The 23384-nt window shown below is 44.2% G+C and overlaps 1 protein-coding gene across 1 annotated transcript in view; it reads right to left on the bottom strand.

Moving 5' to 3' along the window:
• Window positions 1–22901, bottom strand: part of LOC126455958 (forkhead box protein L2-like) — a 63996-nt gene extending 41095 nt beyond the window's left edge. Inside the window, exons 1-2 of the mRNA XM_050091714.1 lie at window positions 22847–22901; window positions 16403–16680 (exon numbers count right to left, since the gene is read on the bottom strand). Coding sequence (XP_049947671.1) covers window positions 16403–16680; window positions 22847–22901 — 333 coding nt within the window. The remainder of the gene's footprint in view (window positions 1–16402; window positions 16681–22846) is intronic.
• Window positions 22902–23384: the final 483 nt, after the last annotated feature.

Genomic DNA, 23384 nt, shown 5'->3' with positions numbered 1-23384 from the left:
GTGAAAGGAAATGTAGAGGGAGGGACGAGTTAACTGCAGCGAAGCCTGTGCACGGACGCTCTGTAATCAGTCTACAGATTGTGAAGTACTGTTTGACAATATTTGTTGTGGAACCAATTAGTGCGACTTTCTGTGTTGTACAGAAACGTATCTACAAGACACCTTTTGGGTGCATACGATCGTGGCCTAGCTGTTGGAAGGCTCGAAGCCGGCCGAAGTCTCAGTAGTGTGGTCACAGCAATGGGTGTGTCTACAAGATTCGTATGACGATTAAAAAAGTCCCCTGAACGTGGAAATGCTATAAGAAAGTATGCCGGTTGTCATAGACGACCACCACATCGCAATACGATCGTTACGTAGCCCCAGTGCAGGAAATAAACAGACATTCCACTTGCAGGCATATCGCTACCGGTATACGTGTCTCTGCCAGAACCATTTCGTGGCGATTAAATCGGTCTGGCTTGGAAGCCTGTTAAATGCATCAAACTGCAATCATGTCATAGACTAGAAAAAGTTTGTAGGCGTAAGAAACTTGTTGGTTGTGGGCAGGGACAGTGATCCAGAGCAACGTTCTCCAACGAAACCTGCTTCCCTGTGTAAGTAATACTGGCAGTGGAGGGAAAGTGAAACACGTTTACACACTACAAAATGCACCTGGACGTCATCGCTACAGCTTAGCCGGTATGGTACGGGCAGGCATCCAGCACAAGGATCGAACACTACTGAATATCATCTTGGTGTTGAAGGTCTGTTTTTCCCGAGTTTGCTTTAACAATACATATGTCTTTGGAAGAGGTCCGCCTTTAGCAAAACACAGTTTTGTTTTTTATCCTAAACATGTTTCACTGCAGTTGCAGCATCATCAGTGAGCTTCTATTCTATGGCTGTTAGAGATAAAGAATGTTCTTCAGTGTGTTTAGACATGTAAATATTAGTTTTTAAGACCGTAATTACCGACTTTTTAAGAAACACATAAAATTATGAATTCTTAACCTTTTTACTACATGGTGTGGTTTTCCTGATGTATTATGTTTTTACAGTGACTGTTTTCTTTCACAGTTTGTCATCTGCAACCATATACAGCTTAATGTAGACAAATTATTTAAGCAAAAACTAGGATATGGAAACTGTTATGGCTATGCCAGAAATTAATTAATTCCGTGTAGAAGGTTTTGTGTGTGTGTGTGTGTGTGTGTGTGTGTGTGTGTGTGTGTGTGCGTGTCTACTTACATTCCATTTCACTTATGTTTTCGTTTTTCCTCATAACAGGCTACTACCAGTACAACGACGCTGGCACGCCTCGCTATTCTCGTGCAGTGCAAGAATTGACTGGAGCGCTCTGTTGTTTTCAGTGACGAAAGTGCGTTCTTTCTCTACATTTGTGACGGACATACACGCGTATGGCGTAGACCTGCTGAGTTGCCTATCCCACAATGCATTCGCTAACGACACACAGGTCCAACCCCAGGCTTCATGGTGTGGCTGCAATCAGTTACAATTCCCTGTCACACTTGGTGTTTCGTCAGGGCACAGTAACCAGTGACCGACACCTTTCACAGGCTGTTACCTTTGTGCGACTGCCATTTCTCCGACAGGAAGGTGACGTACTTTTCAGGAGCACAATTTACGTCCGCATAGGGCTACTGCGAGTCAACGTGCTGTTCGTGGCGTAAAGCAACAGCCCTGGCCAGCAAGAATACCAGATACCTCGTCAACTGAAGACGTGTGGGAAGTGATGAAAATGGAACTTACTCGTTCTTCGTGCTTGCAAGAATCATTGGCGAATTGCAACAAAAAGCGTAAGTTTCTTGGGGCGATCTATCGCAAGATGATATTCGGTACCTTTATGAGCGTTTGATTGTGTTGCAACCAGAGGAAGGCATACTGTATTGTTTGTGCTGCCTTTCCTGTGGCACTTGTGTTTCATTTCGTCTGATTACTTACAATAATGAGGTCCCTGTCACCGCACTTGTCAATAAAGTGACGTCGTCCCTGAGATGTTGCACTTTTTTTCCGGCTATGCATGTATTGTAAAAAGTAATGGTACGATAACACTCTTTTGGGGTATATCCGAAAAAGTAATGGTACGATAACACTCTTTTGGGGTATATCCGAAAAAGTAATGGTACGATACCACTCTTTTGGGGTATATTCGAAGTTACTTTCACGTATGTAAACTCCTCTCCGTTGAGAATGACATGCCGTCTTCTGTTTGCTAGAAACTCTTCAGTGCAATCCCGCACTTGGTGTGACATTCCGTAAGCTCATATTTAGTTCATTACGCGGCAGTGCGGAACTGTATCGAACGCCTTACGGAAGTCAATGAACACAGCGTCTACCTGGGCGCCGGTCTCTACTGCTTTCTGGATATCTTTGACGAACATATCGAGCTGCGTCTAACACGATCATTGTTTTCTGAAATCATGTTGATTTTTGCGGAGGATATTCCGGTCACCAGAAGTGTCAGAATATGCGAGCTTAAAACATGTCCCAAATTCTACGGCAGACTGACGTCAGGCATACTGGTCTTTAATTTTGTACGTCTGTTTGATGACCCTTCTTGAAAACACGAATGACCTGCGCTTTGTGCGATCATCTGGAACACTTCGTTCTTCTGGAGATCTACGGTAAGCTGCTGGTAAAAGAGGGGCAAGTTCTTTGCCATACTCTATGTATGTACCGGTATCCCGCCAGGTCCATGACCTTTCCTCGTTTGAAAGAAATCAGTTGCTTTTATATCCAATGGTTACTTATTTTTACATCATCCATTTTGTCGTTCATGTGACGATTTAAAGAAGCTACCGCAGTGCGATCTTCCTTTGAGAAACAGTTTTACCAAATGACTTTTAGTATTTCGTTCTTTTCTGTGTCGTCTTCAGTTTGTAGTGCCATTATGTTAACACAATGTCTCGACAGATGTCTTCGCTCCGTTTGCTTATTTAACATGAGACCAAACGTCGTAGGATTTTCTGTCAAGTCGGTGGACAGAATTTTACTTTTGAGTTCGTGGAGAACTTTACACGTGGCTCTCCTTATACTAATTTGGGCATTATTATGTTTTATTTGTAATGCTTTTGCTACGTTTAAGTTTCCATTGAAGCTATCTTTCATTTAGTAGCAGCTTTCTAATACTACTGTCGAACCAAGGCAGGTCTTTTCCAACCCTACAACTCTGATCGGGACGTCCCTGTCCAAAGCGTGCTATAGACAATGTTTCAAAAACAATGACCTGATTTCAAAACTCCATATTTATTGACAAAAACATGCAACAAACATTGGATTAATTGCACAATACTCATAAAATCTTGAAGTTTTAGCTATGCTATTACAAATGCTATTCGCTTCCACCAGCACTAAAACATACCATCTAGAAGAGAGCTAAATTCGTCGTAAACAAATTCGTCATAAACCTTACACAATGTATCTGCCCTTACAGAAGGTATGGCGGCTGTTATTCTGTTCTTCTCTTCTTCTATGCCACGTGGTAACGGGGAGTGAACACACTCCTTCGCATTTCTCAAAACAAAACAAAAAAATCGCAGGGGGTCATGTCTGACGATCTTGGAGGCAATATCTTCAGGTTCCGTGCGCCCTATCCAGCGTTGAGGCAGAGGGTCATTGAGAAAATGACATAAGACTACATTGTTGTGCCATTGTGATTGACCTCTTATCATCTCATCATGAAGTCATCGGAGTCCTCTGGAAGTTGTGTAATGTACGGCATTTGAAGATAGCTCATTCCAGTCTGTGTTTTCAATAAAAAAGAAGCTTTTTCAAATGCTACTGCTGCTGGTCACGTTGAGCATTCGTAATAGCATAGCTAAAGCCTTAAGATTTTTTGAGTATTGTGCAGTTAATCCCATGTTTGTAGTACGTTTGTTTCAAGCATTCGTAATAGCATAGATAAAGCCTTAAGATTTTTTGAGTGTTGTGCAGTTAATCCCATGTTTGTAGTACGTTTGTTTCAAGCATTCGTAATAGCATAGATAAAGCCTTAAGATTTTTTGAGTATTGTGCAGTTAATCCCATGTTTGTAGTACGTTTGTTTCAACAAATATGGAGTTCTGGAATCAGGTCATTCTTTTCGAAAAACACTGTGCAATGTTCTTGAAGTTTGTGCATTGGTATCCGACATTATTAGTGCTGGAATGTAATTTTTATGCTGATTGTTCGGGGAATCTGAAATTTGTTTCTTGTCACTTTTGCAAAGCAGAGGGGTCTTCCTACCATTCCTAGTATTCCTGTCTACAGCCGTAGTGAGCAACGCTGTACCGGCCTTATGCTCATTGATTCCTATTTTAGATAGAGTTTAGCCGCTTGCGTTCTACCTTGACCACCTGATGCCCTGATTAACTGGTAAAAGGTTATTCCCTGTCCCTATATGCGCTCCACTCACATGAGTTCCTATTGTCTAGCTGGTAAGTTGAAATCTCCAACTACTACTACAATAGGACAGGAAATTTACGCGAAATATTCTCCACGCCACTATTGCTTCTAATTCACAGGTCTACAAAGCAATCGATGACCATGTTCGACCCATCTTTAACACTTGGCTTCGCCCAAATTATTTCACTTTGGAATCTGTACTATCTCACTAGACATTATCGTATTTTTTATGGTCATAAACAATCCTCCATCTTCTACGTTCAACGTGTCTTTACGATAGACATTCCAGTGGAAGTTTAGAATTTCGTTGGTGTTAACATGTGGTTTCAGCTCGCTTTCCATCCCTAATACTATGTGGGCATTGTTACCATTAAAAGCGAGACTGGTTCTACGACTTTCCCATAGACGCTCCTACAGTTAATTGATACTGTATTAATATTTTCTTTCTCTGAACGGCTACGGGGGCTGCGAAGGGATTTCTCTATTCTAAAAACCAACACCTGCGCGGAACGTATACTCCCCTGCCCCAGTAGCTGCTTCCGGCGTGAAGTGCATGCCTATTGAGGGGACGGAGGTTTCGCAGTTCTCCACTCAGTAGCGGAGGTCAATAAATCCGTATCCAAGATCGTCACAGAAACGTCTGAACCTCTGGTGTAAGCCTTCCACTAGACTTCAAACTAGATGATCATGATCATTTCTCGGAACAATGCTGCAAAAAGGTAGTTCAGCGGGAGAGGCCAGTTGTCTTCAAGAAAGCAGCCAGCCGCTTGTGGGGATCGAGAAGTTTCTTACCAGCCTCACACCCAGCGCCCAGTGAAAAGCAATCCCATCCTTTGCGCTTGTCCGGACCTCTGAGGAGGATCGGCCAGAGTCTCAAGAGGCAACATCTCTGCCGGCGCCTCAGATGTACATTCCGCAGTAGGTAACGCCTCAAACCAGTTTTTGAGACATAAAGAGACAACACTGCGGCCGATACCCACTTTCTTCTCGACCATGCCACTGTTTACCAGTCAAGGACAGGCAAGTGTTGATCGCTCGGGCGTACAAATCTGAAGACGAAGCGACATCAGAGACCTTAGGCGATGTTTTAGGCTCTAGAGCTGCCAATGCATTCGTCCCCCATTACAGACTGAAGGCTCTCGATCATGACCAACACAACTTCCAGTTCCTCACGGTCAGCGGCCAATTCCCGCTGCATCTGTACACACGAGGCACAGTCCACACCCATCTTTAATCAGCTTCCCTCTGTACCACAAATAGTGTGTCACTAAATGCACCTAATGTACGCAAAAAAGTTAGCTAATCTACAAAGTCAAATACACAGATACAGCTCACTTCTTCGCGGGAATACTTGAAAAACAGAAAGTACTACTGTTTATGAAACAGAAACCTCTGATACTGCACTAGGTGCAGCTGCTCAGCTCCTCCTCAGCCACATACTTACTATGCAACCACTGTACCCAATGGTCGCTAGATTCAATTTCACCTATGCTGTTTTTTGCCGACATCTTTCCTCTTACAGAATGAATTGTCACTCAGCAGCGGTGTGTGCGATGATCTGAAACTTCCTGGGAGATTAAAACAGCGTCCTGGGCCAGGACTCAAAAGTGGGACTTCCGAGACAAATGTTTCCTTACTAATCGAACTCTCGCCTCCACATAAAGTACTGGTGTCACCATAGTTATATAGATTTTATTTTTGTATCTTTTCAGATTAGGTAACTAAGTGTTCTGTTTATTGATCTACACATTGCTTGAAATATGTGCAGCTTTTCTTCTATACTGTTATCACAGTCATAAGTAGCCTACATATTTAAAATTTGAGACATATTGATTTACTTTGTTGTTAATTCATATGTACTACCATGTTAGCTGTCTTCTTTGAAAGGCCGTGACTTTCGTTTTAGGTAATGAAATTTTTAAGCTGTATTTCGGAAATATTGGGTTTAGCCAATGTACTGCCAACTGGAACTCGTCTTCAGTTTCGTCTATTATTACTTTATCGTACGTGAGTAGTGCTGCACTTAGATCAGTGTGTTAACCTAATGTAATTACTGGATGGTTATCTCATTTCCGATTTCTAAAGACGTTGTCAGTACAGATGTTAGGAAGAGCGCGTGAAATGGAAAATAAATTTTAGTCTCATTTGTCCTTGTCTCTCCCTTATTTATTACTATTTTTATTTTATAACATAAGAGTTGGTGTGTGCTTTTGAGTTGTAACGGGTAGCCGTTGTCATGAGTTATTGCTATAATTTATTTCCATCAACTCGTTCGAAAACGTTTTTCTTCTTTAATCCAAAAAAGCGATGTGGATTTCAAAGCAAATTTGCCTTTGTCTTCCTTTGAGTTCTTTTATTGCAGAAGTATTGACACTATACGAGTTTTCTATTATAAATCCACTTTCATCTTCCTGGTCAAGTGCCTCAGAAAGAACTGTTCAGTGTTGTTCACGATTTTTGGGGATAGCTTGTACACCACGCTCAACGACTAATGTCTGTAGTTTCCGCATTGGCATCTGTTGCCTTCCGCCGATCAATTTGTAAGGTTTTCGTACGTTTTCTGCTGTTGCAAATGACTCACCTTTACTGTACTGGGACAAAGATGCATGAGCACGCTGTATGAATAGTGAATAAGAGTCTTGAGACTGTGTTTAATGTAATCGTTGGTGTGCTTGCCAGCCAGTCAGTTCCGCAGCGCTGGGGCATTCTTAATTACACGAATAGTAGTGAGCAATTGAATTTTTAGAGATGGACGTTTGATGTTTGTGAATCTGGGAGAAATTATCTGGGATACTTTATTACGAAGATGAAAACTTTCGTATAAAGCTGTTTTATTGATTGTACTGATGGAGAATATTTTTGAAGAAATATTTCAATGTAACCCACGCACATGCAAGAACGATATGTTTGTTTGTCAGAACTATCAATTTCATGAAATCTCTTTGTGGTGTCACCGCCAGACACCACACTTGCTAGGTGGTAGCTTAAATCGGCCGCGGTCCATTTAGTACATGTCGGACCCGCGTGTCGCCACTGTGTGATCGCAGACCGAGCGCCACCACAAGGCGGGTCTCGAGATACGATATAGCACTCGCCCCAGTTGTACGGATGACATTGCTAGCGACAATACGGACGAAGCCTTCCTCTCATTTGCCGAGAGACAGTTAGAATAGCCTTCTGCTAAGTCCATGGCTACGACCTAGCAAGGCGCCATTTGTAGCAGTGCATGTATCTTACGAGTCTCATTTGTATATTCAAGAGAGATGTATCACAAGGAGTGATTAAAAGTTAAGTATATTCCAAAGCTACGTATTTTCTTTATAGCAGTCATAACGTATCCTGTTCCAGAATTGACGCCAGTCGGCGTGTGTGTACGCGTGCCTTTCTTTCGGCTCCCTTCCCAGTGTGGCGTAGCAAGCTTGTTACGCCACAACACTCTGTCATTTAGGTAACTAATAATATTCATGATTTGTGTTAATTTGATGTCTTTGTTTTCATTATATACAAATTACGCTATTGGCTGAAATGTCTGTAACTCGTGTAATGAGAGAATTTCGTAATTGTTAGAGCCTCCTTATATTGTACGATTTTCTTTATTATTATAAGCCAAGTTTAATTTTTGAGGTAAGATTTTCTTTAAAGTAAAACCCTCATCCGTCCTTCTTAGTAAAGACTGAAATATTTTGTCGTCTGCGCATTGCACTTTACGCCACACGCAGTAACAAATTGTTTCTGATAAGCAAAGAAAAACTCAGAGTAGATATATTTTCTTTAGCTGCTGTAGTTTCCATTATCAATTTGCTTCCGAGAACGTGAGTGCAACAGACGCAAAACAGCACGCTGGGCCAGACATGAGTTGCATTCCTTTCAAGGGAGATCTCACTTTCATTCTTGTGAGCAAGCAGTAGGTCATCAGAATTTTCAGGTGCTGTACTCAGTAATCAGATTAATTTTACAGCGAAAAGTGAAGATAATATTAAACAGTTACTTTCTTCCGTGTAATTAGACTCCTTTTCATTATTTCAGATTCAGCATTTCACTAAGTTTCGAGCTTTGTTTCACAACACCGGTCACATGCGCAACACATGGCCCACCAGCAGTCAGGTTTTCTCAGCAGTTGAACACGACATCTGAAGCGTACATTACACGAGGCAAAAGTCTGTGGTTTTTCTATGATTACGTAGTTAGATTGCAATACAGTTTCACGAAAACAAATCGGCGATATGTATATAATACTAAGATTTGTACTTTCTCTTTCAGCTGTTGTAATTTCATTGCTTTTTCTGAAACAAAGCATTTGTAGATCTTTTTACAGATCCTTGAATAGATCTTTAGTATAAACCATGAGAAATATTTCAGTGTTACTTAGATTTTTTGCAGATATTTCACTTGCATAAAAAGAGGTCATTACTTTCGCTTACTCAACAAAAAATTAACTTCGTGTAGCCACGACAGAAATTTTGTTTAGTAATTCAGTTTTTACGTTGCAACACTGTGGCTAGTAACAATATATTTTGTCATGCTACCAGACTGCAAACTACGTCACTAAGTAATGACTCACTAATTAATGCAACAGAACAAGCTCAACAGTTGTTACACATTAATAATTTCAGAAATTTAGAGAATGTGAATAACTTTGCAACACAGATCCTCATAGATGATAAGCCTTGGTCACAGTATACCCATATCCTCAAGAGTTTGCTACAGGTTTTCGAAGAATAAGGAATTACTGTCAGTCTGGAACAATCTGAATCTCATAAGTACAGAGTAAAGTTTCTGGGACACATTATCTCATCTGGAGGCATAGAGCCTGATCCCAAAACACTTGAGGCAGCCAGAGCCATCACAGTTCCTATCACCCAAAGACAAGTTTCTTGGTTTTATCCACTTTTATCGTCGCTTCTTGAGACTGAAACTTCTTGCCACCCCAAAACAATGCTCTCTTATTGTTAAAAACACAATATGGCATTTGGATGAACGGACGCGAGTAGAGTTTGAAACGTCCCCTTTGAAAAATTATCAATTACTGTGCTGGTAAACCCCTTACGTTATTTGATTTTCAAACAGCTGAGCAAAACTGAACGTACTCAGACATTTCTCTCTTTACTTATTCTGATAATCACTTAACTGACAAACAATATTTTTAGCTCAACGGAATCTGACTTTCAACAAGCCCTACAAAAGAATTGCCGTGACTAACAATAACCTATACATTTCATGAATCACTTACCTCACAAAAATCTTCGTTACTCGAACTACTGCAATACAGCGAGTGCCAATACTGCCCGCTAAATAAAAGATTCAAACTACTGAAGGCACTAACCACTGATAGACATAGTTAGCAAATGAAAGATTTTGATAGAGAACAAACAATATATTTACCTTAATAGTGTTCAAAAGTCATCATATATATATACGTTCATGGTATCCAGTATTACAAATTCAGTCTTTCTGATGGACACACGTCCAGATCCTCCGCTCTCAAAACTCTGCCGTCTCTCTTCCCACATCCACCACTGCTGGCGGCTCACCTCCGACTGCGCAGCGCTAGGCGCTGTTCACGTCCAACTGCCCGACACTACAATAGCCAATTTTTCAATAATGCCAGCCAGCCACAGACTGCACACAGCACAGTCAGTGATTTTCATACAGAGTGCTACGTGGCGTTACCAACATAAAAACCTAAACAGCCTACTTACAAGTTCCTTAGTTTAAAGCATGCACTTCTGAATCGTTCAGTTCTTGTACATCCAGATCCGCCACGTAATTGTTGTTTGGCAACAGATTCATCAAAATTTGGTTTATATGTTCGTTTATTCCTTGATTTTCAGGAAAATGGTATCATTGTGCAAGGAAGTACAACTTTTGCTAGCCGTTTTCTAACGAAATCAGAAAGAAATTATCCGACAACTGAATTATAAGCTCTAGCAATCCTTTGGGCATTTTTCACATTTTTCTTTTTCCTGTTGGGCAAACACAATAAAGTCTACACCGATAATCATGGACTACGATTTTTCGTGTCTTCAGATCTGAATCATAATAGAATTAAACGTTGGGCGCTGTATCTTCAAGAGTTCCGTTTTACTTTAGTTCACATTCCTGGATCATAAAATGTCGCTGACACTTTATCTCGTACATCCATTGGCTCAGAAAAAAGTAGTATAGAAACTGATCTCGAGAAAACTTTCGTTTACTGTATATACAGAGGGTCACCTTTGAGGGCTTCATTGCTTCCTGTCTAAAAGATATTACACAGGAACAGGATATGGATCCTGTCTGGAGAGACCTGAAAAATAGGTGGCATGACAAACACGGAGATAAGACAGTATTACCTAATACGCAAAAACATTCTCTTCAAGTGATGTACTATCAACGACTCACTTTGAGTCTTACGTATTCGTGATGATTTCGTAAACGAACTCGTAGAGCATATATCGGATGTAATCGAGAGGTCAGTTTGTGCACAAAATCCTGTACCTTTAACACTTTCGCAATTATGGCTCAGTATTTCTGTAGAGGACTTCCAGTGACTCATTGAGTCCATGCCACGTCGAGTTGCTGCGCTACGCCGAGCAAAGGAATGTCCGACACGATGTTAAGAGGTATCTCATGACATTTGTCAACTCAGTGCAGTCAGCGAGTAAGACAATGTAAACATGGCAGTCCTCGGTGTAGCAAGCGATCACGTTCAGGCTCCCGAGAACCATCGGCTTCCTGCAAAGCTTGTTCCCAAAGGAGACCGCTGCGTTCCCAGCGTAGGAGCCAGGTGGCAGGTGGGCGAGATTAAACGTAGCCACGGCGCAGCGAATCCTTCGCTGCCGCTGTCGCGAGACGCCGCCATAGCTCTCTGTCGGACATTCAGCCCGTGTCGCCTTCATTATTGGACCGATTATGCGTCGGCTGGGTAGGGATTTCACCGGGAATACAGTTCTCACGGCAGCTGGCCGCGGAATGCAGGACCTGTGTGACAACAATGGAAGAGACTGTCCGACAGAGGCAACAGCAGCAGGTAAATTGGAGGTGTGCGAGAATTATAGTCATAAACACCGGCTCTTCTTTTCCGTAGCGGCAGCAGCTTTCAGTATTAGTCATATACGATAGGAAGGAAATACCCACATGCCTACACAATGCCGGCTGTTGATAAATGCTCAGTCCTTAGAATCGAAACAAATTGTGATCTGCTGTTCCCGCATCGCTGACTTGTCCTCTTGTATACGGCGTCAGACAGTGAAGTAACGAAAACGAAACGATTCGTACATCAGATGCTAATGTCTTCGATGAGATGGGATACTACAAGACGTCTGTAACTAACTGTACATTCCGCAAACCTTTGTAAAGCAGAAGCTGTCTACCTGCTGAGGCTGCGGTGAAAGGGCCTGATGTTAAGAACAAACATCAGACTTTCTTAAAGGCACATGTTGATTGTGATAGTCATCTCCAAGAATATTATAAAGAGTGTATTGCCATTTTCACGTCTTTTATTAAGATTAAGCATTTTCAGTGCAGCCTCAGTAAGCCAGGTTTGAGAATGAACCCACTGGTTCGAAACTTGTCTTCTTACATACGAGGGCGTTCAATAAGTGATGCAACACATTTTCTTTCTGGGCCAATTTCTGTCGAACAAATGCGGATTTTGTTGTGAGACATCGTGGAACACTCCCGCTTAAGCTCCTATTGTTTCACGACGTTCCGATTGGTGGTGGCGCTATACGTGGCCCTCAAAATAGTGCCTGTAACGGAAATGCGTTCCAAGAAGAGGGCTGTCATTGTGTTTCTTTTCGCGGAAAATCAGAGTATCGCAGATACTCATAGTCGCTTGCAAAGATTTTACAGTGACATGGCTGTGAACAAAAGCACAGTGAGTCTTTGGGCGAGGCGTCTGGTATCATCGCAACAAGGTCGTGCAGATCTGTCCGTGCCCAATTTCTCGTGTGCCACCCGGCCGCACACAGCTGTGAAACGTGCAGCGTTGGAACGTGTGCACAGACCCTTTGGTTTTTAAGAGCCATCCCTTTATGCCGACTGCTTTGTTCAACTATGTGGAATCTTTTCAGTCTTCATAAATTGTAGTCCAAATGCGCATTAGGGGGTAACGACAGTGTGACGAACGAAAATATTGCTCAAATTCCGGATTTTTTCTCTGTATTGGACCTAGTTGGCAAATGGAGAGTGCTGCAATGAAGAAAGCATGCATTGGAGTTTTTATTGGTATCTTCTATTGAAAAATTTAGTATCTTCACTGTGTAATTGGAATTTTCCCGAGGCAGCCCTGAAAGGAGGTAGGTCGACGGTTGTCGCTGTAAGTCCGGTTGAAATATGAAATTAACATGTCACCATGGTCCTTACAGAAGCAATTTTGGTTCACCGTAGGGATTTTCAAATTTTTTTTTCGAAATTGAAGATATTTTGAAAAATGGCCCCTTTCAGACCTCTCTTTCTGCCCGCATCTCGTGGTCGTGCGGTAGCGTTCTCGCTTCCCACGCCCGGGTTCCCGGGTTCGATTCCCGGCGGGGTCAGGGATTTTCTCTGCCTCGTGATGGCTGGGTGTTGTGTGCTGTCCTTAGGTTAGTTAGGTTTAAGTAGTTCTAAGTTCTAGGGTACTGATGACCATAGATGTTAAGTCCCATAGTGCTCAGAGCTATTTGAGCCTCTCTTTCTTGGCCGAAATAATTCTAAATACGACGGTTTCCCAGGAAGTAATTAATCGCATCCCTATTTTTCAGCTGAAAACAATGCTTCGAATGCGAAACGTTACGCATGTATTAGCTGAAGCCTCCTGAGTGAGCGCACCAAGTTTCTGTCACCTCCGACAGGTAGCGTAGCTGCAGGACAGTTTCAAAATGATGTCTGTAGGTGACGTACGTTACAAGCAACGTGTCGTCATTGAATTTCTCACTGCAGAGAAATAAACTGTGGGGACTATTCACATTATCAAGTCTATGGAGCATATGCTGTCAACAAAAGTACAGCTAGTCGCTGGGAACGGAGGATGATGTCATCAGAAGGTGGTTCGGCGGAGCTCCACGATTTGCAGCGGTCGGAGAGACCATTCACGGCTGTCACACCTGACTGCCCTGACCTAGCCCCCTCGGACTTCCATTTGTTTGGGACATTGAAGGATTCTATTCGTGGAAGACGTTTTGAGAACGATGAGGAAGTGATTTAGACTGAGGTACTGGCTCCACCAACAAGAGAAGGATTGGTACGGACGGGCATACAAGCCCTTGTTTCACGCTATAACACCAATGTTTCGTGTGTATAATTGTCATTGTGATCAACAAAGAACTGTTGAAAAAAAAAAGATAAGGTGAATTACTTTCTGAGCAACCCTCGTATCAACATACAAAAATCGGATATGAGGAACTGAAGGGAATTCAGTTTGCTTCAAGGGAGACCAAAAATCATTAAAATCGGAAAACATGTTTTTGAGGGAAACGCTTTTAAAATTTGACCAGTATTTATCATATAAAAGAAGGGACAATGCTTCAAATTTAAGGGATATCATGGATGCCTGGTCCGTAATAACTATCACCTCAGCTAGTGAATGTCCGCTTTCTGCTACTTTGACCTGGTAGGCTCTCATTTTCGTCCTCAAAGGCTATTTCGTTTCTGAGCGTATCGTCCTTACAGAATCGGAGCATTTCAACGCCGATTTTCGTTTGAAGGCCATCTGCCACGTGCGTTAACGCAGTATGGCCTGCATTGAATAGACAGGAGACCAAATTTGAAGCAATTTTGACAATTTCGCTTCGGCTGGATGTTATTGTGGAGCGTATCTCCAAATGAGGCTATGGAAACTTTCGTTCACATTTCGAGTAAAACCGCCCAAACAGCGCTCCAGCAAATGAGGTTTGGATTCAAATGGTTCTGAGCACTATGGAACTTAACATCTGTGGTCATCAGTCCCGTAGAACTCAGCACTACTTAAACCTAACTAAGGACATCACACACATCCATCCCCGAGGCAGGATTCGGACCTGCGACCGTAGCGGTCACGCGGTTCCGGACTGAAGCGCCTAGAACCGCACGGCCACACCGGCCGGCAAATCAGGTTTACTCAAATCGGTATAAATAGGGAGCTCGAGCGTGTAACAGGTTTTCTAACCCCGAGGTGTGTCGTGTATGCTCAGTTTCAACGCTCACAGAATCGTTACTTTTTGGAGTTCGCGCATAATAGTTTGGGAAAGAATTCTTCAATGTCTATACGAAGGTCAGTCCAAAAGAAATGCACACTATTTTTGTAAAAATACAATTTTCATTCTGCATGTGTGAAAGTATTATAGTGTGCAGATACATCCTTCCCGCTTGTTTTCAAACTTACTTCAACCCGTTCCCGTGAGTGGCGCCGTCACAGCATGTCTTCAAGATGGCTGCTACCCTTGACGCTCGTCAGAAGCAACGTGCTGTCGTAGAATTCCTGTGCTGTAAAAACGAGACAGTGGGAAACATCCACAAGAGGTTGAAAAAGGTGTATGGAGATGCTGCTGTCGATCGCAGTACAGTCGGTGGCAAGCAGGTTATGTGATGAAAGCGGGCACGGAAATATTGAGGATTGTCCTCGCAGTGGCAGGCCTCGCACTGCACACAGCCCAGACAGTGTGCAGATAGTTAAGAAATTTGTGACTACTGACAGACGAATCACAGTGAACGAATTGTCACGCTATGTTGGGATAGGGGATGGAAGTGTTCGCAGAATACTGGAAGTGTTGGTGTTAGAAAAGGTTTGTGCCAAGTGCGTTCCCAGGATGTTGACAGTGGCTCACAAAGAAACAAGAAAAACGGTATGCAGCGAACTTTTGGAACAGTACGAGAATGGTGGAGATGAATTTCTTGGAAGAATTGTGACAGGTGATGAAACATGGCTCCATCATTTTTCACCAGAGACGAAGAGGCAATCAATGGAGTGGCAGCATGCAAATTCAGCCAAGAAAAAAAATTCAAAACTACACCTTCTGCTGGAAAAGTTGTGGCTACGGTGTTTTTCGATTCCGAAGGACTCTTGCTTGTGGACATCATGCCAAGTGGAACCACCATAAATTCTGATGCATATGTGACGACACTGCCGGCAGCGGTGGTCTCGCGGTTCTAGGCGCGCAGTCCGGAACCGCGCGACTGCTACGGTCGCAGGTTCGAATGCTGCCTCGGGCATGGATGTGTGTGATGTCCTTAGGTTAGTTAGGTTTAAGTAGTTCTAAGTTCTAGGGGACTGATGACCACAGCTGTTAAGTCCCATAGTGCTCAGAGCCATTTGAACCGTTTTTTATGTGACGACACTGAAAAAAATTCAACTTCGACTGAGTCGTGTTCGACCACATAGACAAAAGCAGAATGTTTTGCTGTTGCACGACAGTGCACGGGACATGTCAGTCAAAAAAAAAAAAAAAAAAAACACGGAAGCTATCACAAAACTGGGATGGACAACAGTGAAACACCCACCTTACAGTCCTGACCTGGCTCCATGTAACTATCACCTCTTTGGGAAACGGAAAGACTCTCTTCGTGGAACAGGGTTTGAAGATGATGACTCCCTTGTGCACGCTGCCAAACAGTGGCTCCAACAGGTTGGTCCAGAATTTTACTGTGCGGGTATACAGGCGCTGGTTCCAAGATGGCGTAAGGCAGTTGAGAGGGATGGAAATTATGTGGAGAAATGAAAATATTGTTCCTAAAGGATGTATCTACACACTGCAAAACTTTCAAACTTGTAGAATAAAAGATGGATTAAAAAAAATAGTGTGCATTTCTTTTGGAGTGACCCTCGTACATCCGAATTCCGTAATAAGAAAAATTCGAGTTTTTTTTTTTCGACCGTCACCCTGTCGTTTCCGCTTAACGAATGATGCATTTGCCACGGCCTTCCTTGCTAGTAGAGAGGTATTGAGGCGTCTCACCGTGCAGCAACCAGGGTGCGGACACAACGCCTAGCGGTCTTCGCTGTGAGGAACACGTCCGGAGTTGAGGACGGCTTGAGAGTCAGTCGCGCCACCTGCGCCGAGGCGAGACTGCAGACACCCGCCTGCGGTCGGAGCCGCGCGATTGCGTACAGAGGTGGCAGGGTCGCGCCGTAGCGCCTCTTGCGGTCTAATTTGGCGGCGCCCGTAAAGCGGGCAGTAAAAGCCGGCCCGCGCCCTCGTGACTGGTCGCGGGCTCCCGGCCGCGTCCGCCGCTGCCGCTGCCGGTGTCTGCCGGCGATGTAAATGCGCGCGCGACCTCCAGACCGAGACCGGCCGTCCCTAATTATTGCTTCTTGCGGCGCGGCGTGACAGCTTACAAGAAAACGCAGCCACGGGGGCCCTGCCGAAAAGAAAACATCGACGCAGGTTGATTTAGCCCGGCCCGGTCCGGCACTGCGCCGCGCTGCGCTAATTTAACTCTTGCAGCGACTGCGAAAACAAAAGTATCGAAAAATCGAGAAATGGAAAGGCTCGAGTGAGAGGGAGGGGGAGATGGAGGAGGGGAAAAAGAAGGAGAGAGAGATATATATAAGCGGTTTTAAAATGACTGCAGAGCAAAAAGGGCCTTGCGCCAGACGTCGGTGTTTTTAAATTCAGTTTGTTCGCTTGCCCCGAACTGGGATGGAGCAGGCGGGGATGGAGGGGAGGGGGGAAGATATATGTGTCTGGAGGCTTTAGACAACAGTTCCGAGTAAAGGACTCCGTGCGCGGGCTACGTAAATTAATTAAAACCGACGAACGTTTTGAATAAAGCCAGCCCGATCCGCGCTGCAGTCGGTATCTGCAGCGGACGGAGGAGAGAGGGGTCCGCCCGCTTTATACATCAGCGCGGCGGCGAAAAGACGGAGGCGGGAAAAAAACAAGCTGGTGGTCGGAGGGGGGGCTGAAAGCGGAGGGGGGGAGTAAGGCGGCCAGGGGGCCAGTGGGCTGAGATGAAGCGCGCCGGCTCGGCCGAATTGACGGATGCAGCTTGTCAGGGCGCCGGCCCGTCGGAATACCGTATGAGCGGCGACGCCACGCGGCCCCCACTGCACATGCGCGCCGACCTCTGGGAACGTCTAGAGTGTGCGTTTGTTGCGTTCTGCGTGCAACAGCAGTGAGCTGCGCCACGGGGGGGCGGGGGGGGGGGGGCGGTAGAGGGGGGGACGGGATTTCCTGGAAGCTGGTGCACGCGCGCCGGACAGCGCGTATCGAGCGACGGCCGCCAACTGATGTAATCCTCGCCGATTCATAATTAAGTGCAATAAATACTGGCCAACATCTCGTGCACTCGCAGCAGTGCAGCGGGTGGCCAAAGGAAACGTGGGGCGTGCGGAGGAGCGGAGCAGTTCCCTACGCCCACTTTCACAACTTCCCAAGAGTACTGCGCGTTAATTGTACATAATCATATGTATTTGTTATTCACAGCAGTTACTCTCTCAGAAAATGCAGCACATAACTATAAAAATAATAATCGGTTGCCCCATGCATCAAACATCATCATCGGCGGACACCTGACCGCTTTGATATTTTTTACGTTTGTTACTTTCAGGACGAGGTTCCTTCTAAACAAAATTTTTGTAAAATCCAACGAAAAAGCCGGAAAAATGGTTCAATGGCTCTAAGCACTATGGGACTTAACATCCGAGGTCATCAGTCCCCTAGACTTAGAACTACTTAATCCTAAGGACATCACACACATCCATGCCCGAGGCAGGATTCGAACCTGCGACCGTAGCAGCAGTGCGGTTACGGACTGAAGCGCCTAGAACCGCTCCGCCACAGCGGCCGGCTCGTATCAACATAAAATAATCGGATATGAGGACCTGAAGAGAATTCAGTTTGCTTCAAGGGAGACCAAAATACATTAAAATCGGATGAAAATTGCAGCGTTTCCAACGCAATAGGAAATTCACGTCAATTCCATATGTACGGAATATCATCAACTAACAGTGACTCTGCACATTTGGTTCATTTTTGTCTTTGTTGTGTTCATGATGGTCAGGACAAGGTTGGAATGAAATGAAAGTTTTCCAAAAATTCACAGGAAAAGTCTGAAATTAAAATCAGATATGAATGTTCGTCACCTGATAACGGCTAAATTGACTTTTTCTAATAAAAAAGAAAACAAAAATTAAAAAAATGTGTTCAGTTTCACAGTACTGCTATCACATGTTTTCATAACAAAAAATCAGTTCAACCTTTGTACGTAAAATATATAAACACATAGATAATACTAAAGGGGAACTGTTGTTAACGAAAATCTCGAAAGGCCCCTGACAAATTTACCACAATATCTTACACGATACTCTACTTAACATTCAGATGGAAATGGACATAGAGAGAGGGGTCAGGGAAATGGACAGAGTAAGGGGAGAGACGTGATCCACAGACAGATAGGAGGAGATCTACGAAGAGAGAGGGAGGATGAGAAAATGGGCAAAGAGAGGGGGGCAACAAATTTCGGACATATATGCCATTTCCGTACGTATTCTGCAATTGCAAAGCATTGCCAGGTTCGGTGGTTTCAGAATAAAATTCAGTCATCAGTTGTACAGATCTCTTCATTTCGTTCTATCAGTTTTCACAGATTAATCTGTCATCTTCAGAACCTTACGGAACTATATTATAAACCATCAGGACTTGGCCAAACTTTTACCTAAGGTATAAGAAGTGTATTACAAAAGCTTACCAAGTACTAGCTTAGCAGATCTCAATACTGTTTCACAGTAGCATAGTTCATAAATGTCCAGAAATGTACATAATGTATGATATTATCACAAACACAGATTGACAGACTGATAATTTACAGTAAATGAATCACATTTAAGTAAATAGTGAAGTTGTACTAGCGGCAAAGACAATATATAAAAGCATATAAATAGTATAACTGCGGTATATAAATAAATTATATGTAATACATTTTGCCGGCCGGAGTGGCCGTGTGGTTCTAGGCGCTACAGTCTGGAACCGCGAGACCGCTACGGTCGCAGGTTCGAATCCTGCCTCGGGCATGGATGTGTGCGATGTCCTTAGGTTAGTTAGGTTTAAGTAGTTCTAAGTTCTAGGGGACTGATGACCTCAGAAGTTGAGTCCCATAGTACTCAGAGCCCTTTGAACTATTTTTTTTTTTTAATACACTTCATCCTATAAACTTTTTGAACTTAGTTTTCTTGACCTGAACCAGCGTTTTTTAGACAGTAATATTAACTTTGACATTAACAGGAGGCCCACAAAACCTTCATGGCTCTTCTCGTCACCTCTGTCAGGATGCTGTTGAAATGTTCAATTTTGTACTGTTTGGGTGTCTAGGGACCCACGAAAATACCCTCTTTTAATTTCGTCTCACTAAGACGTGGAAATTTGGCATACAAACTGAGAAATGGTGGCCCAGTTTTGTCCGTGGTCTTAATCAAGTGTTTCATTAGGGCCCAGTTTTATACGAAGAGCAAGCAGAATAGGTTATCGGTACAGGAAAGCCTATGGAAGATTTACGATTCAACCATGAGTGAAGGCTCGAGACACAAGATATGTAACATACATGTCACGGCATAAATTAAAGCGCCTGCACACCAGTCGGGAACGATAGATGGCTGTGAGAAGACGTCAGCCGTTCGCACGCTGACCGACCTCTCTCCAGGACGACAACGCCGCAGCAGCGACCCCTGTGTGAAGAGGACATAAGCGCCGCGACCAACTGGCGACACCACAGGTAAATAGCAATTTCAAGATTAGGCACTTGTATAGCAGTTGAAAGCGAGTTACTTCGCTTGTGCCGTCTTTGTGGCACAGACTTGTGATTGTTTATACTGAAGAAAATTGCTTGTCTTGTACATCGCCCTTTGCTTGCGACACATCTGTGTAACTGTATCTTTTCATTCTACAATAAAACTCATTAATAAGATTTGTTTGAATTGTTTCTCTAGCGAGCCGAGTACACAGGATTCCTAGACTCCACATACATGAGCATGGAGACATAATATTTGGAGACGAGTCGAACCCCGAGCAGCAAGAACAGCGACAACCCACATCCTAGCTGCCACTGTTTTCTTTTGTCGTGGGCTTTTGCGTGTTGCTGAAGCCTTAATTCGACCTTATCTCTTATTTGCAGGGGTGTGTTTAGATGTTCCACCTGTGTCTCTTATAGTGTGTTTGCTCATCTGTGTTTTCAGGTGGGCGTTGTCCGCCCCCGGTAACTGAGTTGGTGCCGGTACGGTAGCTCAGTGTGTTCGGTCAGTGGGTTATCTGCACTCTGTAATAAAAAAACTGAGTTAATGGATCAACAACGAACTTAAAACGAGTGTCTTACGACGTCCGCCCTGAGCAGATGTAACGAACGAACGCTTAAAAAAAAAAAAAAAAATAGAAAAAATAAAAAAAAGTGGTCAGCGTGACAGAATGTCAATCCCAAGGGCCGGGGATCGATTCACGACTGGGTCGATGATTTTCTCCTCTCAGGGACGGGATGTTGCGTTGTCCTAATCTTTATCATTTCATCCCCATCGACGCGCAAGTAGCCGAAGTGGCGTCAAATCGAAAGACTTGCATCCGGCGAATGGTCTACCCGACGGGAGGCCCTAGGCACATAACATTTACATTTTAGGTGGGCGTTGCAGAAAATTTCTTTGCTTATGTGTTTATTTTCATTGCTTGTATTATCTGTTCATTGCATTTGCTATTCCAAACTGAGCAAGCCACCTCTCCCACCCCCAGCTCCGGCACCTCAGCTGCATGCAGCGCAGCTCACACAGATGTTTCAGTGTCAGACGCAGCAGATCTCAATGCTGCTACAGACGGTACGGCAGCTACTAAGCTACTAAGCAAACAAGTAAAATAAAACAACTGTAGCTCCAAGTGCCATACCAACATTTCGCCAGTTTAATGAAAAAGAAGAGGAACGGTTCGAGTGGTTGCACTAGTATGAAGTCCACATAATTGCTCACTAAATTGGAAACTACTTAACTTTTTGTCAACGGCAGGATGTGGCATTCGAGCTACTGTGACACGCGTATTGAACAATATCCGAAATAAGGAACGAGGTTTCAACGATGGGGAAGGATGTCGGTCGTGTTCTGTCAAATGAAGCTTTTAGGCATTTGCCTGGAGCGATTTAGGGAAATCAAGGAAAACCTAAATCAGGATAACCGGAAGCGGATTTGAACCGCAGAAGGCCGAGCAGAGACCCTCTGTGTGAAGTCAGGGTAGCTGTTGGAAACCTGTGAAGCGTCAATACGCTAGTACAGTGTTATTAGAGCTTAGATATTTTTTTCACAATGTTGTCAAGTCGACGTTCTTCTGCAGTAGGTTCAGTTGTTGCTAATTCAGCTGCGTGTTGAATGCTAGCTGACGTCCGTCGAGTCAGCTCAGTGTTTGCACCTCCAGGAGGTGACCTCAGCGACCCTGGTACCGCGGCACATGCCGACGAGCGGAGTGGTTCTCGCACCGGCTGCGGAGTGTGCTGGGTCCGCGATATACCTTGTGTAAGGTAATCGTGTGGTCTTTCCTACCTCTGCTAGCTTTTAGCACCTTTAGGCTTCCGATTCTGAACAGGAACGTGGGCTTCCACGTGAAATCTGGTACTGGCAGCGCTCTGTGATGTGGTGTTGTTGGAAGACGGTCAATTTTTCCATCAGTAGTGGGCAGGCGGCGAGCAGCATGAAATTCATCAGGTGGAGGTCCTCATCTCAGGTACAACTTCGGGTAGTTCATAGATTCTGCTGGAGCATCCAGAACAGAGACTCACTACAGTATCATAATCACAAAATCGAGCGCTATTACTGTGATCCCAATGATGAACTCCTGACAAGAGCTTGAGAGCTGGAGTATTTAAAGGGAGCTAGCATGAGGCTAGTAGCTCGCTATGTCCTCGCATTAGGTAGATACAGTTTCTTGCAACATGCCTTACGAGCTAATGAATATGCTTGTCTCGCTTCCTTTAGTTCCTTCAGGTTTTCGTCCTCTTTTCTGCTGAATGATTGTTCCTCACTCGGCAAGCAGTGTCGTCGACCTGATCGACTTGCGACACACTAGCTCGCTTCCTGCTTCCGACTATGCCTCTGGCATTACATGATCAAAAACGTTCAAATGTGTGTGAATTGCTAAGGGACCAAATTGCTGAGGTCATCGGTCCCTAGATTTACACACTGCTTACACTAACTTGAGCTACACACCCATGCCTGAGGGAGGCCTCGAACCTCCGGCGGGAGGGGCAGCGCAATCCGTGACATGGTTCCTCAGTCTGCGTGGCCATTACATGATGGCCCGAGACATTGTGAGTTTCACTAATTATTTTTTTCTAATTTCTACCCCTTATTACTACGCGTCATAACAAAATCACTGCGCCGCCCCGCTCAGCCCCTAAGAATGACGGTTTCATGTGGTTGTACGAACTTTACGTGCCACGTACTCAAGGGGGTCGGGGGTAGGGGGGAGGGCGGGTAGACTGTAGAATACTGAAAGCATTAATGCCGCCATCTTTACTTTTCCCTATCCTTTTATTAACACAGTTTCGAGAAATTTGGACTGACTGTGTCGGTACTTGACTGGTTCGCCCAACGTCAACACTTGACACGTCAGCGGCATCACGCTGTCTTTGCAGACGGTTGTAGGACCTTGACTGAGGTGAGTAGCGATATCACGGAATGATAACCGCAGTCTCGACACGCCTCGATCCCACACCTGTCGAATTTCCACGCATTTATGTAGATATTTCTCCTTTTTATGCTAGGTTTACTTATATGTACAATGGCCGGCCACCGTAGCTGTGTCCAGTGATGGCACAGCGGATCCAGGAGACCTTTGGTTATTCGTTAGTAATGGACTTCTTTTCAAGATAAGAGATTGACGTCCACATCCTTCCCCATCGCAGCGGAGAATTGTCACTGATATGCTTTCGAAGACGAGTAGTGAACCTTTACGTCATCATAATGATCAGGATGTGGGTACAGCTTCACCGGACTCCTCATTGATAAGCTGTTGCGTCCGTCCTGCCTAGCCCCCCCCCTATGCCAGTCACTCACATCGCGCCTGTGCCCTCTCACATCAGAATACTCTTCCTCGATTATA

This window comes from Schistocerca serialis, chromosome 2 (genome assembly GCF_023864345.2).
Source record: "Schistocerca serialis cubense isolate TAMUIC-IGC-003099 chromosome 2, iqSchSeri2.2, whole genome shotgun sequence".
Lineage (NCBI taxonomy): Eukaryota > Metazoa > Arthropoda > Insecta > Orthoptera > Acrididae > Schistocerca > Schistocerca serialis.
Note: the sequence above shows the minus strand (reverse complement) of the source record. Positions and strands in the feature narration are given on the sequence as shown.